This window comes from Oryctolagus cuniculus, chromosome 1 (genome assembly GCF_051225735.1).
Source record: "Oryctolagus cuniculus isolate XC-2025 breed Fujian yellow rabbit chromosome 1, ASM5122573v1, whole genome shotgun sequence".
Taxonomy (NCBI): Eukaryota; Metazoa; Chordata; class Mammalia; order Lagomorpha; family Leporidae; genus Oryctolagus; species Oryctolagus cuniculus.
Window position 1 is genome coordinate 166,142,239 of NC_142867.1, and position 16,381 is coordinate 166,158,619.

The following is a 16,381-nucleotide window of genomic DNA, read 5'->3' on the forward strand; positions in this document are numbered from 1 at the left end:
CAGTTGTAACGAGAGAGACTGTCAAAGTGCAGTTGTAACAAGAGAGACTGTCACAGAGGGAGGATGAGGGATGGAATAGTTCAGGAGGAAGCAGAGCCAGGGGTGGGAGTGGGGTGGCGGAGGTGGGGGCCCTGTTGAAGCTCACATGAAGACTCTGGAGGGAAAAATGTGTGTGGGCAGCAGCAGCTCTGGGGAGTTGGATGAGACCTAACCAGCAGGGGTCCTGAAGGCCTTGCAACTGGAAACCACTGCAGGTGTCTGAGCAAGAAAGGGACACGGGTCATCTTCCACTGTTAGAAGGCAATGCTCGTGCTTGAATGGAGGGCACAAAGGGAGACAGGAGAGGAAGACTCAGGGAGACTTGGTGGAAAGTTACTACCACAGACTGGGAGCATCAGCACCTGAACTAGGGTGGTGGAGGTGGGCTGGGCTCGAGGTGGGAGGAGGGTGACCAAGGACATTTCGGAGGTCGTTCAAGAGGATCTGGCGTTGGCTTGTGCTGGGTCCAGTCTCATGTAGACCAGTCACTGGAAACCCACCTGGTCTCTCCTACGTCAGTCACCCCACACACCTGTAATGCCCGAGTGAGTTGAGAAGGCTCTGTGGAAAACATCAAAGCCAGCCTGGCCCATGGACGTGGGGACCAGGCAGTCCTCGAAGGAAGGCACCACACTGCAGGAGCTGACAGGCGGCCCGGTCCTCTGGGAGTCGGGGTAATGTGGAGGGCAGAAGGTCTGCAGCTGCCCGTAAAACCCTGAAAAGCAAGCACAGCACTGAGCTCCTTCCCAGCACAGCTTCCGAAGACTGTTCCAAGCCAGCCAGAACCACACTCAGCCTGGCTTCCTAAGACAAGATGCCTTCAACAGTCAAGGCTACCCTTAGTGGGGTGTGTGTGTGTGTGTGTGTGTGTGTTTAAAGATCTGTTTGTTTATTTGAAAGGCAGACTTACAGTGAGAGGGAGAGGCAGAGAGAGAGAGAGAGATCTTCCATCCACTGGTTCCCTCCCCAACGGCCACAGCAGCCAGGGCTGAACCAGGCTGAGGCCAGGAGACAGGAATTCCATCGTAGTCTTGTGAAAGGCAGGAGAACAAATACTTGGGCCACCTTGCACTGCTTTACCATGAACGTTAGTAGGAAACTGGATCAGAAGTGGAGCAGCGAGGACACAAGCCAGTGTCCATATGGGATGCCAGCATTGCAGGCGGTGGTTTTACCCAATGCGCCACAGTGCCAGCTCCCCACCTTAGCTTTCAAGGCTACTTGTAAAGTTTACTAAAACAAACATTTGGAATGCATTTACCTTCAAGAAATTTCCAAAGCTATGGGCTTAATATGCTTTTACTTAGTGCTCTAGTACCTGAGCAGATGGGCTTCTTTTCTCTATACTTTGCAAAGAGTCCTGGAAAATATGGAGCAAGCAGGGGACATTCCTACCCCAAGTCCTCCCACCAATTTTGGAATGCTTTTTCTTTCTCAATTTCTTTAGTTCTACATTGTGGTCTGTTTTCATAGTTGGTAAGAACTTGTAGAATGCCAAACGGATGACCACAAGAGGTGGTTCAGCAACAGTGTGGCACTAAGTGATGGGAACATTAAACAGCCATTAAAAAGAAAACTCAGGAGTTTTTAACAACACAGAAACACCATTATACAGTTCAGTTAAAAAGAGCAAGATAAGAAATTGAATGTAAAGACTAGGCTCAATTATGTGGAAGTCCATATATAGGATAAAGATGGCTAAGACACCAAACCCCTAGTTGTCCCTGTGTACTTGCTTGTTTCTTTGTTTTTGCCTTTATGTTTTTCTGAAAGGTACTCTGGAGGCAGATTTCCTAGGTTCACCTGTTAGCTCTAACTACGAACTGACAATATAATTTTATAATATTATTTAATTAACTTCCTGGTACCTTGGTTTTCTAATTTGTAAAATAGGTGTAATGTTAACAGCTATATCTCATTAAGTTCTTATGAAGATTCAATGAGTCAATATTTACATATCATATAATACACTGTGATAGCATAATTATGAAACTAATACTTATATATACTTTAACGGTATCATTTCTATAATATATGTGTTAAATAAGTAAAAGTCATAACAATAATGTATTTCTAAAAATAAATAGAATCTACTGACAGAAATAATACTTAAAGTAAGGCAATATGTAAATCCTTCAACAATAACCTCCTACTGTTCTGACACAGTAGGAGGCATGTGGCACAGCCCCAGCTCCCAGCTGAAATATTCTGGAATATCCTTGGCCCTCTGGAGATTTGAGCTGTATACCTCTTGTGCATGGTGTTGAGATCCTACACTAATTGACACACATCCGGTTTTCTTCATTTACCCCAGTGAGAGCTCAAAACAGCAACAAGTTTGGGAAGTTTCAAGGAATCTGGAAAGTGAAGTTGTATGTTTAAGCAGTTCCTGGGACTGATTCTGACTTTGGGTCCATGGCATCCAGACACATATAAACAGAGCGTAAATATCAGGAGAGAAACATCACCAGGAGCCACCGTAGTTAGTCTGTTACAATGCATGCCTTCTTTCTGAGCGGACAGACAATATTTGCTATCTATACCTCTGCCGGCTCTGCTCACACGCATCACCCATAAATTCCCTGATAGCACTCCTCAGTGTAATATGGTCTTCCAAAAGAAGACATTTTTCACTAAACTCCTACAACTCCCCAAATAGAGACATTAATCATTCAGGGACAATGACAGAGACTTCACTGGCGTTTTGTGAAAACCACTTCATTCCCCCGTTCCTATTTTCTTGTCTGTTTTTTCAGAAAGAGCAGAAACGTCACATGGCTTCAATCTATATTGGATGTTGTAATGTGCCTAAGTATGAAAGTTTGTAAAGTGGTAAAATACACTTGGTGAAGCTCACTATTAAACCCAACATTCTGGGCGCCCGCTCCCAGTCTGGATCTGAGCGAGGGGGGTGGAGCACACTCTAATTTCTGCCTTTGGGTATCTTGGCTACCACAAGAAACTGTCAAAACCAGAATGGCCTCGAAAGCATGTTTTATCACTCTAACAGCCAACTCAAGAGAAGAAAATCCTCTTTATTAAATCCCTCCCTCCAAGTAGCCGGTTACTAGGGATGCCAAATGCGCCCGTGTGGACGGCTGTGGTCACTCAAATCAGAGTTTTAACATTTCCATAAAACTAATGAAAAAACTTAAAAATGCCATTAAGATCTTACAACACACACAAATCCAGGGAAAGCCAAACTCAATTTCTGATGAATGGCTTCTGTATTCCAGGGGTTGGATTTCATGTGGCACATTTGGAAAAAACACTACTTCTCGGACCCAAAGCAAAATGTTAACACATTTCACGGACATAAAACCTAAGAGCAATGGCAAGGTCAGCCAACCTGTCAGTCAGTCAGTAATGGCCACCAAGTACTAGTTAGGACCAAGCGCTAGTTAGGATATTGTTGGAGAGATCAAAGAAATAAAGACAAAACCTTGTCCTTGAGAGCTGATAATATAGTTTGGAGAGAGAATACTACATGTAGCATAAGAATACACACATGAATATATAAATGGGCAAGAAATGTTAGTGGCTGCATTTAGTTATAAGGTTACCCCGCCTCCACTGCAGAAGTTGCTTTACCTCCAAGAATGCAAGAGGGCAGGGATTTGTACATAAGCTCAAAACTGTAGCTCTGGAAAGTCAAGAAGAGCCACTCCAAATTTTCAGTTTTGGGAAGCTTTTTTTTGCTCCTAAAAACAATTTCCCTCTAAAAATGATTTTTTCAATTATGAAAATATTTGGGGCTAATTATATCAACTAGAAAATGTACACTATTTATAATCAGGAAAAATTACTTCCATGATTCAGAAATGGTCAGATAAACACACACAAAACTAAAGTCTTATAACCTGTTTTCTCTCCTTATGTAACCTATGAGTTTCTTCACCTATCATTAATTCTTAAAAGCCTTTTTCTTTACTTAGTTACATGACTATAATGATAGGGTTACATCAAGAGTTCACAGGCTGGCGCCGTGGCTCAATAGGCTAATCCTCCACCTGCGGCGCCGGCACACCGGGTTCTATTCCCGGTTGGGGCGCCGGATTCTGTCCCAGTTGCCCCTCTTCCAGGCCAGCTCTCTGCTGTGGCCAGGGAGTGCAGTGGAGGATGGCCCAAGTGCTTGGGCCCTGCACCCCATGGGAGACCAGGAGAAGCACCTGGCTCCTGGCTTCAGATCAGCGCGGTGTGCCGGCCACGGCGGCCATTGGAGGGTGAACCAATGGCAAAAAGGAAGACCTTTCTCTCTGTCTCTCTCTCTCTCTCACTGTCCACTCTGCCTGTCAAAAAAAAAAAAAAAAAAAAAAGAGTTCACAGTCACTCTTGCTGTGGATGATAATAAGGCAGCCTCATGACACTGGGTGTGGATTTCCTTCCCAAAGTGGAAGGGGGTGGGGGAAGCTAGCAGAAAAGGGAATTTGCATGACCAGATGTGATAATAGAAGGGCATTCTCTAGGGCAGTGCTGTCCCATTGAACTATTCCATGGTGACTGAAGTGTTCTTTATCTGCGCTGTCCAATACAACAGCTTGGTGTGATTACTGAGCACTTGAAATGTGGATAGTGCCCCTGAGAAACTGACTTAATTTTATTCAACTTTGATTAATTCATCAAATAGCCACACGTGGCTCATGGATACTGCACGAGACAGAACAGTTCTAGGACAATTTGAATTCCCAGGTTTAGCACAGTTGGTTTCAGGAATGTTTTTGATTAGATTCCTGAAAGAAAAACATATAACCCACTAAGAATTTAAATAAAAGCTGCATAAATGATTTTTAAGCTCTTGGCCTTCAAGATAGGAAGTAGTATATTAGACTCTTCATTACATCTATCTTTTCTTTACAAATATACCACTCAATCTTTGGAAGAAGAATCAAAGAATCAAACATATCAGTAAGTAAGCAGTGGTCACCCACTTGCAACCCTCAAGAGATTGAGTAGTTTTATGGCTAACCTGCCAAAGCATATCAATCTCCCTGGAGAACCTGTTTTCCCTTCTGGAAGCAGCAAAATGTAGGATGCATGTCACCATTTATGTGTTTCAGAGTGAGGGCCTAGGTTACCATGTGCATTGGCAGTAGCAACATGCAAGGAGTGTCTCCATTGTTTACACCTCACAGTGGTAGAATGAGGTGTCAACAGAGAAAGCTCTACTTAGCTGTGTGTATGCATGGATGGAATTTTTTTTTCTTTTTTTAAAATTTATTTCAAAGGCAGAGTTACAGAGAGGCAGAGGCAGAGAGAGAGAGAGAGAGAGAGGGAGTCTTCCATTTGCTGGTTCACTCCCCAGATGGCCACCATGGCTGGAGCTTCATCGATCTGAAGCCAGGAACCAAGAGCTTCTTCTGGGTTTCCCACATGCGTACAGGGGCCCAGGGACTTGGGTCATCTTCCACTGCTTTCCCAGACTACAGCAGAGAGCTGGATCGGAAGTGGAGCAGCTGGGACTCAAACTGGTGCTCATATGGGATGCCAGCACTGCAGGCAGCGACTTTACCTGCTATGCCATAGAGCCAGAGATCTTCCATCTGCTACTTCACCCCCAGAATGCCTTCAACAGCTGGGGTTGGGCCTGGCCAAAGCAAGGACTCAGGAATTCCATCTAGATCTCTCAGATGAGTGGCAGGAACCCAAGGACTTGGGCCATCATCTGCTGCCTCCCAGCTGTATTAGCCAGAAGCTGGATGGGGAGCAGAGGTGGGACTTGCTATAGATGGAGATTAATACCATCTGCCTGCACCTTGTCAGGGTGCTAACGCATGATCTGTGCACTTAGTAGGTTGTTTATGTAGTAGATGGCTTTGCAAAACCAAATTCTTAGCTTTCTTTAAGATGAGTCTGAGGAGCTACCACCAAACTGTAGGCACCAGGAGAACATGCTAGACAGATGAGCTTCAGAATCAAAACTGACCCTTCCCTGCTGTGGGCTCAGCCTGGATCATGATGACAACACACAGATCCAGAGAGCCCATATGTGCGAGCAGCAGCCCCTCACTAACATCAGAAGATTGCCCCAGAACCACTCCTCCAATCAGAGAGTGGCCTACTCAGGCTTGGTATGGTCCTCTGTGAGACTCCTCCAAACAATGCGGAGGGCAATTGCTCCCAAGACCCTTCAATATCTTCATATGGGGAAACCCTTCAATTTCCATGAGATCCAACATATCAATCCAAGGATCTAGGCCAAGTACTTAAGTTTTTCGGTTACTCCCCAAACCTCAGGAGTCAATTATTCCTTTGACTTTTTAAGGAGAAACACTGACTAATTGGGTGTGCTTGCCTTTGCTATTTTATTTTTGTAAAATGGCAGTCTCAATAGCAAACACTGGTAATATAGCCACAAAGATGAAAGAGGAGTGATAGGGACCATCAGTGTAAAGTGTTGAGCATGTGCCCGGCACTTAGTTCATGCTCAATGTTACTTTTCAATTTTCCTTTCCCATTCTTTTAATAATGCAAGCTTTTCATTTCTATACTTTCATTCATTCAAAAACATTTCACTAAGCATTTACTTAAGGGTAATGACAGGGTGACAAATAAAACATACTTCATGCCTTCTTGGAACTCACATTTTAGTGTAAACCAAACATTTTAATGGAGGTGAAAGAAAACAGACATATAATTGAGAAATCAAGTAATATAATTTTATATCATATATGACAACAGAGAGAAAATTTTCTTTAACAGATATATAGAGATGTGATTCTTGTCTCTGGAATGCATTCAAGATAGGAAGAATGAACAGCAGTGGAGTATAGGTTTTGGGTATGGTTTCCTCTACCTGTCCTACCACGGCAGGTCTAATCAGGAGGCTACCCCATGTCTCTGCTGAGGCCCAGCCCTGCCTTTTCCCAAGTGATGCTGAATGGTGGAAGGAGAATGAGCAGATATCAGAGGCAGAGGCAGTGTTGGCAGCCCCTCAGTTTCTTGGTGGTGAGGCTGTTTGCCAGCCAAGTGGAAGGAAGGATGTATATTTATGAGCTTTACAACTCGCATTATTTTTCCACAGGCTATAATTTTGTGGGTTACTTTAGGAAGTGTAGGGTTTTTGGCCTCCGTCATACAAATGCTGCATATGCAGGGACATGGGTGAGCCCCAGTGATGAGTAAAGAGCTCCAACTGGAGCTCCAGAGACAGACAGACAGAGAAGGGCATGGATGCAGGCAGGCTTCCTTAGCCTCCTCAGGGCTCTTGTTCTCGGAGGCTTTGAGGAGTCCCCTACTCTCTGGGGAACGCTGACCTGCCCTCTCTGCTCTGGGTACCTTATGTGATCTGTGGCAGAAATCAATGAGGAAGAACATTAGTGAGGTTCCTAAAGGACACAGAATGCAGTCGTTGAAGCCACATCTTCTTGGCCATATTCTGTGTGTTCAAAGCAGACTCAGAGGCCGCTCACCCCCTTGTCTCCTAAATAAGGGACTGGTAGCCAATGACGGGTAAGATCTCCTGGGAATGGTCGACTTAAGACAGGATGGTCAGGCTCTCAACCCTGGCTTCTCCAACGACGGGCAACTTCCGATTCCTGACGGGGACAACCTAAGACAGGCACAGTTATCCTCAAAATAAAAGAAAAGGGGGGTATGCGGGGGGGGGGGCTCCAACCAGAAAGGAAACAAAGTTGCTAAGCCTTCGCTAGACAAGGCCTCTAAGCCTTTGCTCGAGTTTGCTGCGCTTCCGCATCTCAGTGACTCAGCGTTTCCAACAATCTAAGCCGGCCCCTGGGGGAGGTACCTAGCCTGACAGGAGACTTCCGTATGGAAGGACAGTATGTCTCCTCGGCTGTGATAGGCCCTTGAGGGCTTGCCCGGCTCATGTCCTGCCTTACCTTTCAGCTGGTTGTGCCCTGGACAGCCCCCTTTCTGTGTCTATAAAAGCTCTTCCCCTCCCAATAAAGTCGAGAACCCGGCTGCGCCCTGGGCGTTGACTAGGGGCGCCGGGTTCTGTCCCGGTTGCTCCTCTTCCAGTCCAGCTCTCTGCTGTGGCCTGGGAAGGCAGTAGAGGATGGCCCAAGTCCTTGGGCCCTGCACCCCATGGGAGACCAGGAGAAGCACCTGGCTCCTGCCTTTGGATCACGGGCCGGCTGCAGCACACAGGCTGTAGTGGCCATTTGGGGGGGTGAACCAACAGAAAAGGAAGACCTTTCTCTCTCTCTCTCTGTCTAACTCTGCCTGTCAAAAAAAAAAAAAAAAAAAAAAAAAAAAAAGCACAGTGGCAGAGCTATAGAGCAATAGGACCCCTCGGGCAGTCCTTCTTATGTGCCTGACATTACCATCTTTTAAGTAGGTCATTCAAACAAATGTTTCCATTTTACTGACAAAGAAGTGGAAGTAGAGGAACTGTTAAATACCCTGCCTTTATCACTGATAACTTTGTTTGCATGATCCCAAATAAAAGTGGAAAAATTTATTCAGCCATTTCAGTATCTCTAAATATCCAGACAGTTGGAGTTATTCACATATCTAGCATTCATTTTATAACAAATGGGCAGTAGAATGAAAACTGTGATCATAAAATCTAAATCACAAGTTTTTTTTTAATTAAAAAATACTCATAGGAGAGAGAGAAGGAAGGAGGGAGGAAGGGAGGGAGGGAGAGAGAGATTGTTTCCATTTGCTAGGTCTGCTAGGTCACTCCCCAGATGCTTGTAATGGACAGGTCTGGTCTGTGCTGCAGCCAGAACTCAAGCAGGGTCTCCCAAGTGGGTGGCAGGGACCCCACTACTTGAGTCATCACTGTTTGCTCCCTGGGTCTGCATTTAGAAAGCTGGAATCAGGTGCCAGACTTGGGGACTCAGGAGCCAGACTCAGGGATGGAATGTGGGGCTAGGGCACCCTAACCAGCTTCCCTAATAGAGTTTTTCCACTGCTATTCTCCCTGCTTTAACATTTTCATAGGATGTTTTGGTCAGTGCTATAGCAGCCCCTCAGAGGTCACCATTGTCCCAGGTGTTTTACATAGAAATCGTTCATTCTTCCAACAATTACTACTTTAACTACGCAGTAATGTCCCCAGTTTACAAAGAAATTGAGAAGTTGAATTACCATCCAGATTCTCAGAGCTACCAATTTCACAAGCAGGACTTACATTTTGGCCTTTTTAGGACACAATTGATATAGACTTCTGGGGCATGGGCTCAGGAATAGAATTGATCTACATAAAATCTTGCTGCAAGATCACAGGCAAAGTTCTTCATACCTAGATAAACATTTTACAAAGTACAGTCTTTCTCCTTAAGGGGGGAAGTGTTGAATTAAGTAGTAAAAATGATCAAATGACCTAATCACTGAAAAATTCTAAAAACTCTCAAGAGTTGAAACAGAGACATTTCAGAAATTTCTTAGGGCTAATTATCTGATTCAGCCACTTTTCAGTGAACAACTTGGATCTGAGTTTGAAGCACATTGACCTACTAGCCAACTGGGTTATATGATAAATGATTTTATTTCTTGCACCTCATTTTCTTTGAAAATAGTACCTGTTTTATAGGGTTGTATAAAATTTTAGATATGACAATGTTTGTAAAAGCATTGAGTGTAGTCCCTGGTACACAGAAGGTCCTAAGAAAATAGTAGCAGTTATGTTGTCATGAAATAAGCTTAGAAATATTTAGAAGTTCTATTTAACACACACTCAGTTCTTAAGCAATTTTTCTCATATAACCCACCACCCTTAAGTATAAAAGGATGCTGCCCTCAAAAGTGAAATTGTCACAACTGGGCTATTATTTTTGCTTTGACTCCTGGTCTTTTCTTTTTCAAAAATCCCTATTTGTATGCACATATTTGAGAGGCAGAGAGTGAGACAGTGTGCTCCCATCAACCGGATCACTCCTCAAATGTTCACAACACCCAGGGCTGACGGAGGAGCTGAATCTAGAGGCCAGGAATTCAACCCAGGTCTCCCACTTAGGTGACAGGGACCCAACTGCTTGATCTATCACCTGCTGCCTCCAAGTGCACATTAGCAGGAAGCTGGAAGCTGGAGTAGAGCTGGGACTCTAATCAGGTGTTCAGATATGGGATGTCAGAGTCCCACACAGAGTCAATCACTAGTCCAAACACCCACCCCCGCCCCTGGTCTTGACCATCAGCATCATCCAAGTTAGAACTCTACTAAGCTTCCTTCCTGGAAGAGGTGGAGACACTGACTCTTCATTTTAATACAGAGTCTATAAATGGGGAAGCTGCAGGAACAGCTTACAGACTGTGTTAGGGAGACAGATTTTTCTTCAGGCTGAGAATTGAACCAGCTTGCAAAGCACTCGAGCTATTTACAACTGACATTTAAGCAACTACTAAGAGAGAAGAAAATAATGGCAATAATAACCCTTAAAATCCCACTTGGGTACATTCCTATTGAAGGACTTCCCATGACAGAGGAGCCAAAGCTGACTGCTGGAGCAACTGTCTGGTCTGCTTGCACTGGGACAGATGGCATGCAGCACTGGGGCTTCCAGCGAAAAAAGCGCACCTGGTTCCAAGAGGGAGGGGCCATCCGCAGCTCCTGCTGCCAGCCTGCAGTCTGCAGGGAGACAGTCTCTGAACACTCGGCACACTCTTTCACTGTCCCCCAGGGCCCCTCACCTGGTCTGCAGCAAGCTGGGGACTCCACTGGTCACCATGAGCCATATACTGGCCCTAGGACTTGTCTCCTTATCTCCAGGGGCAGGTGAGAGGAAAGAGGCAGAGGGGTCTGCTACTGATATGTACAAAGGGCTTAGATACCAAATGGAAATGGCTAGAGCATGCTGCTGAAAGGAACTATAATGCACTGGGAAAAGCAGTGGGAGAAGGAAGGCACATGTTAAAGATGTAATCAATTTCCATTTAAATACTCCCAAACTACCCCAAATCCTAGTGCAAGGTGGCCTATGGCTTCCAAATTCTCATAATGATAAGCTGCCAAAGTAAACCAATTTGCAATGTGTCTAAGTGATTTCCACGTGTGGATACATACAATAAAATGGTTCAGTGAATCCTGATGTTGAGAAAGCATTTGGAATTTACATATAATAGACGCCGTCAAAACTCAGAAGACCTGAGGAGTGTGAGATGGATGTGAAAGCCAACTTTCCTTTACTGGCCGTGTGGCCTGGGGGAAAACGTACACTTTTCTGAGTCTTTCATTCTCTACTCTATTCTCCTGAGGCAGCAGAATCCTCAAAGTAGGAAGAGAAAGGAGCACAGGGCACAAATGAAAGAAATTCAGTGCCCAGGTGCCTAGGAGTTGCCACCCTCCCTCCATCACCTTCTGACTACTCCCTAGGATTCAAATCTCCTGGATACACGTCAGACACCAACGAAGCATGGAGGATCTGACATTCTACCCAAGGGTAGTGAGAGGCAATCCTTCCCAACGGTCAAGGTCATTAACAATGTGTTGAAAATTTTTCTCAGGCAGGAACCACTTGTGGCCAGCATATGTACCTCCACTGGGTGGCTATAAGCGCCAAATAAAATAGTAAGTGTGAACATATCTGGTCAATAGTAAAATCACTGAAAATCGTTGCTCTACTGTCTCATTATAAGCCCAACATTGCTTTCATCCTCTGAGTGTAGAGATAAATCTGCCATGGTTTTCTCAGGTTCCTTTCCCTAGAGCTCACAAGCAACCTTCTGACGCAGAGATATTTGGATATAAAGCAGAACCAGGGAAACATGGCAGAGTGAAGATTTAATTCTACCTGCTCTTGTCTTTCCAAGAAAGCTTTGCTGTAGGAAAGGTCTGCTGAGATTTCAGAAAGAGAGTTAAAGGGATGTGAAAAGGAATCTCTGCATCCCATTCCCTCAGCCTCCCCTGAGGTCCAGACTGGTTCCTGACACATTTTTTTTTAAGATTTTAATTTTTATTTATTTGAAAGAGTTATAGACAGAGGTAGACACACACACACACACACACACAGAGGTCTTCCAGCTACTGGTTCACTCCCCAAATGGCTGAGCTGGGCTGATCTGAAGCCAGGTTCCAGGAGCTTTTTCCAGTTCTCCCATATAGGTCTAGGGGCCCAAGGACTTGGGCCATTCTCAGCTGCTTTCCCAGGCACATTAGCAGGGAGTTGGATTGAAGTGGAACAGCCAAGACTCGAATTGGCGCCCAAATGGGATGCTGGCGCTGCAGGCCAGGGCATTAACCCTCTGCACCACAGCACTGGCCCCTGGTTCTTGATACATTTTAAGTCATTCTGTACTTACAGGACTTTCCCAGGAGGCAAAGGAGAAGGAAGCCAGAAAGTATCTACTTCCTCAGTCACAGGCAAACCTGTGACTGCATCATCTCTGACTGAGGATCATTCAAGGGAGCACTGGCCCTATAGGCCAATGACTTTCAAAAATTTATTTTTATTAAAGTATGTTATTAACAATAATTATACATATTTATGGGACACAGTGTGACATTTCTTTTTTTTCCCCTTGTGCTCTTGGAAGTCAATGATTCTAAAAGTGGGTGCCACCAGCCAAAGCTCCACCTGGGTAGATATGCTGCACCCACACACTCCTGAGTGCTATGGCAGACCCTACACTCTGCTGAAACTCAACTAAAGTTTGAGAGGCTCTTAGGGCATCCTTAGATGATTTACAGACACCCAAATGTTCTCCAAATAAAACTCCACTAGAAAAAACAGAACGGCTCAGCTTTAACTTGAATTGGGGGAGCAGAGCAAATTGCCCCTTAGGTTGGTCCCTGGTCCTTTACACTGGGCCTAGTGGCTCTTGAAGATGAAGTGGTGATCACAGATCTACCATGACTTTGTGGCCTTGGAATTCACCCTCCATGGGAACGGATCAATATGGCTTGCCTGGCTCTCTCTTCTAGTGACTTTATCTCCTATGTAAGGTCTTGGTTAAGGTGAAAATATGGACCTCATTCAAATGACTCAATTATCTTGGTCACACTGATGACCCTATGCTGATCTTGTGGCCTTGACTTCTGCTGTCCAGCTGTAACCAAATTTCCACATCGCATCCACTCTTCTACTAAAGATATGACTGCTGGCTTCTCTGAAGTCTGTGATGACACGAGTTTCCAGCATTGTCCTAAGAGTGGGCCCCGCTCACACTTGCCAGTGATTCAGTGACTTGATTATTGCTTCCCCGAACCTCTGCCTCATAGCCAAGGCTTCCTCCAAATCTATGGTCTAGAATGTTATGTGGAGATTAAATCTGAACTGGAAATAAAAGAGTACAGAAATCTATATAAGCGGATTTGAGCTGGAGTAGACACTGTACTTGTGAAACCTGACAAATGTTACTGAATCCCCAAATCCCTGACAACTCCTTCCATCTGGCCATTGGGAAATTAGGCTTTTTAACTTGTTAGACCTTGTGTATGCTAATTGCTAATGTGGACAACCCCATTTGTGATCTGTCCTGTCTGCTCCACCTTTCCTGACAGACAGATGTCCTCCCACTGCCATGTGAGGGTCCTATTCTGATGACTGTGGCTGGTACACAGGGTGCTTTCTTTCCTGCTTAACTCACTCTACTGCACCTTAAACTCCTGATTTTTAAGTATGCATTAGGTACACCAAGATGTCCCAAGTGCTACAGGGACCAAACAGACAACATGATTCCATGCCCACATGTAAAAAATGCTGCATCAGCCCAGATCTACAGGTACAAAGAACTGTGTATAATTGCTTTGCTAATTCAAACTCCCACAGTCATTAGGCCCCAATGACAAGGGAATTTAAGAACTTGCTTTGGGTTGTGTGATATAAGGCTGGGCTTGGTAAAGGAATGTATAAAGGGAGGGGTTAGTGGTCACACTTAAATGATCTAGAAAAATGCCTGAATGTTTTTACTTCAATAGGTTTGCATCTTATAAGATCTTGTTCTCTAAGACCTTGCAAAAGAATGAAATGAAGGGGTTAGTCAGAACAGTCTGGTTAGTGGGGGCAAATTCCTGTAATCAGAAAGAGCACTCACAATTTTAAGTAAACCAGTAAGAAATTCTAAGGGAGCTGGGTTTGTTTTGCAATATGGTGTTGAGCCAGGATGATCTAAATGGAGACAGATCAAGCCAGTCCTAGTGTTTTATCATCCTTGTTGTTCTGTTTGATTAACACAGTGGCCATACTACCAATTACTCATATGCTGATGATGTGTATTTTGCTCTTTATTTTTAAGAAAGCTGTGCCAATAACTATTTATAATTATTCTTTTAAATCATCAATTATTATCATATTCACACAGAAAATTCCCGTTAAAAATACAAGAATTACAGGACAGTCACTAACATGTTTAGCTCTGAAGAGTCCAACAGAACAGCCCCTAAAACAGAGCTATTAGAAAAATATTTAATGGATTTTAAGATATTCTTTCACTAGAGAGTAAACCTCACAAGATTCACACATAAGACAGAACATTTGTGTTTCTGTTACTAACTCAACAGAAGACAAATACTAAATCTATAATAACTTTGATTAAATATACTTCTAGAAGTATTTTTAAGTTAACTGACAGGGAAGCATTAATAGTCAATGTAATGGAGATTTTTCAGGATATTTCTTTCTCTTCAATAAATTTCTGAGTTGCAATTAAGAAAATGAACTGCATACTGGAAGCAATACAATATGACTGTCAGAGTGAAAGAACAGACAAACTACTTAACAAAGACAATAAAAACCCAAGTTGTAGCTCTTCTTACTTAGTCTTCATTATTATTAAAAACTGTCTTTAGTGTTGAGTGAGAATATGATAAGATAGTCAATCACAGTGCTAACTAAAGGAAACATTAAAACAAGTCACCAATCTTGGCTAAACAAACTGGCAACAATTAAAATGTTCACATTCAGTGTGAGGAAACAGGTGTGATACTGTGCTGCTAGTGAGAGTCCAAATTAGTACAACTTTCATTTTTTAAAAAATACTAGGATGTGGCAGTACTTATCCAACCTGAAAATGTATGTACCAATTAACTTAACAATTTCTCTTTTAGAAATACTTCCTGTGAAAGTGTGTAAAGAGATTCATATGTATGTATATAAAGGCATATCCATATATGAGAGTTCTTCAAAAAGTTCATAAGAAATGTGTACTATGAAAAACCATGCATGATTTTCAAAAGTTTTTGCACCAAAATGAATTTATCTTTTTTTTTTTTTTTTGACAGGAAGAGTTAGACAGTGAGAGGGAGAGAGAGAGAGAAAGGTCTTCCTTCCATTGGTTCACCCCCCAAATGGCTGCTACAGCTGGCGTACTGCGCCAGTCCAAAGCCAGGAGCCAGGTGCTTCCTCCTGGTCTCCTATGGGGTGCAGGGCCCAAGGACTTGGGCCATCCTCCACTGCCTTCCCAGGCCACAGCAGAGAGCTGGACTGGAAGAGGAGCAAGCAGGACAGAATCTGGCGCCCCAACCGGGACTAGAACCTGGGGTGCTGGAGCTTAGTGAGCCACGGCGCCAGCCGATTTTATCTTTTAATCCAATTTTTTCACAAACTTTTTGAAGTCCCTTATATATACACATACAGTGATTTCATATACCACTGTGAGAAAAGGTAAAATAAATAAATAAATAAAAAGTCCATTATTGGGAGAATAATTTTTTTGAAATGGTAACATATTCCTGTGAGTACTACACAATTTTAAAAACAGAGTAGATCTATATATACTGACCTGGGAATCAGAAGTATATATTTTGCTAAGCTAAATGAAAACCAAGTCATCAAACAAGATGCCAAATGTGCAGAATGATGACTATTTTTACATGTAGCATGTAGATATACATATAGATACATATACATGCACATTTAAATATAGGTACACATATCCATTTCATTTCCACAAACATTGAAAAAGTTCTATAAGAACACGCAACGATTACTAAACAGTCATTAACCTGAGCAGTGAAACTTGGGGAAGCATAAGCTGGGAAGGAACTTAGAACTATAAGCTTAAGTACTGTGAGAACTTTTAAAACAATGAACAGATAACATTCATCAAGTCAGTAATTTTCAATCTGTATTTTTTTTATTTTGACAGGTAGAGTTATAGACAGTGAAAGAGAGAGACAGGGAGAAAGGTTTTCCTTCTGTTGGTTCACTCCCCAAATGGCCGCTACGGCCGGCGCTGCGCCGATCCAAAGCCAGGAGCCAGGTGCAGGAGCCCAAGCACTTGGGCCATCCTCCACTGTTATCTCAGGCCACAGCAGAGAGCTGGACTGGAAGAGGAGCAGCCGGGACTAGAACCCGGCGCCCATATGGGATGCCGGCACCACAGGCGGAGGATTAGTCAAGTGAGCCACGGTGCCGGCCCCCCTCAACCTATATTTAAGGACTGTGCTAACAGCCCAGAGACCCAGGTTTGTTGATTTAATAATGAGATTTCTGAGGTT

At 43.7% G+C, this 16,381-nt stretch overlaps 1 protein-coding gene across 5 annotated transcripts in view; it reads right to left on the bottom strand.

The window, feature by feature from the left end:
- Positions 1-16,381, bottom strand: part of GLIS3 (GLIS family zinc finger 3) — a 500,527-nt gene that overhangs the window by 4,488 nt on the left and 479,658 nt on the right. For all 5 annotated transcript variants that reach the window (XM_089337316.1, XM_051858255.3, XM_070051535.2 and 2 more), the window contains one exon: positions 572-754. In XM_089337316.1, the coding sequence (XP_089193442.1) occupies positions 572-754 (183 nt within the window). The remainder of the gene's footprint in view (positions 1-571; positions 755-16,381) is intronic.